Source organism: Charadrius vociferus, unplaced genomic scaffold, assembly GCF_000708025.1.
Source record: "Charadrius vociferus isolate BGI_N301 unplaced genomic scaffold, ASM70802v2 scaffold49, whole genome shotgun sequence".
Lineage (NCBI taxonomy): Eukaryota > Metazoa > Chordata > Aves > Charadriiformes > Charadriidae > Charadrius > Charadrius vociferus.
The window spans coordinates 3,485,371-3,488,116 of NW_009661375.1; the positions used below are offsets into that span (position 1 = coordinate 3,485,371).

A 2,746-nucleotide genomic window follows, 5' to 3' on the forward strand; every position below is an offset into this window, starting at 1 on the left:
CAGGCGGGTTTGGAATGGCTCCAGAGGGGGAGACTCCCCCACCTCTCTGGGCAGCCTGTGCCACTGCTCTGCCGCCCTCACAGCAGAGAAGTTCCTCCTCATGTTGAGATGGAACTTCCTGTGTTCAAGTTCGTGCCCGTTCCCTCTTGTCCTGTCACTGGGCACCACTGAAAAAAGACTGTTCCCATCCCCCTGGCATCCTTCCTTTAAGGATTTATAAGCATTGATGAGATTCCCCCCTCAGTCTTCTCTTCTCCAGACTAAAAAGCCCCAACTCCCTCAGCCTTTCCTCATAAGAAAGATGCTCCGATCCCCTCATCATCTTTGTAGCCCTTTGCTGGACCCCCTCCAGCAGTTCCCTGTCCTTCTTGAACCGGGGAGCCCAACTCCTTGACTTTAGAGAAACATGCATGACTGCACGCAGCCCCCCCAGTTTAGCTACAGCTTAAGCCAACGTAAATCACAGGCTCAAGCTCTGGCTTCAGGTCCCCATGGCACCCCAAGTACCGCAGAGTTTGTGCAAGCACCCGGGGAGCTGGTTCGGAGAGATGACCCAGGCCAGCAGCAGCATGAACCGGTGCCGGGGGGAGGACACGCGTGCTGTGTCAGCCAGCGCGGGCTCGGCCGAGCATCGGCACGAGGGCAGCAGGGACCCGGCACGCGCTCTAGCCTCGAACACTGGGAAAACACACCCCGCATCGGCGTGATGCCAGCGCACAAGGCGAAGCGTAAAGTGGGGGTTTCTGAGAATTTCAGACGGCCTCCAGTCGGGGAAGACGCAGCAGCAAGCAGCTTCCTTCCCCGTTATCACCCTCAGAAGCCGCCCTGTGTCCACCTCTGCTGCAGAGAACAACAGAGCTTGCAAGTCCTGCAGCCCCAGAGCCTCAGGGATGTTGGATATTCCCAAATTACAGATATTCAGCCTCCTTCCATCACCCTCCCACACACGCAGCAGCGCTGCCTTGCTCCCAAGCCCCAGACCTCCCCCAGTTGCCCCCCACCATCGCCCCAGTCTTACCCTGCCTAGGAGGTTGCCTTGGAGGAGGGTCTGCTGCAGCGCCGGGGCCACCTCCTCCAGGTGCAGCATGTGGCAGAGGTCGGTGAGCTCCTCCTGCCCCAGGGACCCCGTGCCCGTGCTGTCGAAGCTGTCGAAGAGCTCCTTGAGGCGAGCTTCATACTGGTCCTGCTCAGCTTCATCCATCCCATAGCCTGCCACGCTCACCTGCAGGGAGAGACGGGGCCAGTGAGCATCAACCACGGCACACGAAGGTGAAAAACCCCAAGGGCTGCTTCACGAAGGCTTTTTGGTGCAGTTTTTGTGCGCATTAAGTGAACCTGGTGCTCTCCCACCCCCTCCAGCCTCTCACATCCCACCGGGTGAAGCCAGAAGTCACACAGCAGAAAGACCAAATGGAAAAAAAAAAAAAAAAAAAGCCTGCAGAGCCAAACCCTCAGGGTGAGGACAGCCCCAGGATGCACGTCCCTACCTGCCACCTCGCGCTGGCTCTACGAGCAGCTCATTCGGCTCAGCTGGAGCAGCTGAGGTGCTGCAGGGGAAAATTGTTCCCTTGAGCTCCGCTGGTTCCCAGGTGTGGCAGATGATGCTTTGCCCACCCTTAGGGAGAAGATAAGCCACCGCCCCGGCAGCAACAGCTCACCCACCGGTGGCGGGGAGCAAAGCATGGGGCTCTGCCTGCGGTGGGGAGGGCAGGAGATCCCGACCCCTGCCTCTCCCCCCACCCCGAATGCTTCAGGTCAGCCGTGTACACCCCCCTCCATAAACACAAAACGCATCCCTGTGCCAAATACGCTCCTTTTTATGCTGGCCTGGGTGCTGGGAGCCCCCAGTGCCATCAGCCCTGTTGACGGCAGCGTGCAGCATCTCCGCTTTCCTCTGCAATTCCTCTGCAATGCCGGCACAAAGCCACACGGTGCCCTGTGCCTGGGGGGGGACGCGTCCCCGCTGGGTCACTACCTGGTCCCGCAGCACACACCTTTAGGTACGTTGAAGCAAACCCTGTCTGAAGGTGGAGGTGTTTGACAGCAGACATCACTATGGTGGCAGCAAACCCAGTCCTGGAGCAGAGCTGACCCCCAGCAAACAAAACCCAGGTGGTTTGCCCACCACCTCGCCCAAGGGATCCATCCTGCCCTCCAAGTCAACAATTTTTTCGTCTCTCTCATCCCATCGCTATCCAGAGCATCGCAGCCCCAGGAATTGTTCTGGCAGGGGAGCAGGGAGGGAAATTTCCTGTCTGAAATGAAGGATTCGGCTGGCATCCGTTTACCCAGCTGGCTCGGGGCAGCGGCAGCAGCGTAACCCAGTGCAATCACACCACAGGGTGGACGTGCCACCACCCCGGGGGGCACCACAGGCACCGCAGCCACCCCCCAGCGGGGCGCACTGAGTGGCAACGGGCATTGCAGGGACCCAGCACCTCAAGGACACCACCCCGGGGATGCTCAGCCAGCCTCAGACCATAACCCAGCACCAGCCAGGTCTCCAGGTGACTTTTGGGTGTTTTTTCCCCCCACGTTGTTGCAGGTTGTCTCAGCCAGATATCCCAAGAGGGGGGGGCTCCTATCCAAACCCCCTTGCCATCCAGCCCTGCTGTGGAGAACCCACCTCCCCTCCTGGCTGTCAGCATCACAGGGTTCCTGCACCCTGTGGACAGACATCCCAGAACAAGCGGCGCTGCCCTGACTGCAGGGTGCAGCCCAATTTCAGCCCCCTGCCCAATTTCAG

General features: G+C 59.7%; 1 protein-coding gene across 2 annotated transcripts in view; it reads right to left on the minus strand.

The window, feature by feature from the left end:
• NIN (ninein (GSK3B interacting protein)) overlaps positions 1–1,219 on the minus strand; it is a 57,402-nt gene extending 56,183 nt beyond the window's left edge. Inside the window, exon 1 of one of the 2 annotated variants that reach the window (XM_009893890.1) lies at positions 1,019–1,201. In XM_009893890.1, the coding sequence (XP_009892192.1) occupies positions 1,019–1,201 (183 nt within the window). Of the gene's footprint in view, positions 1–1,018 lie in introns of both variants that reach the window. The other variant, XM_009893891.1, reaches the window with a different exon arrangement.
• Positions 1,220–2,746: the final 1,527 nt, after the last annotated feature.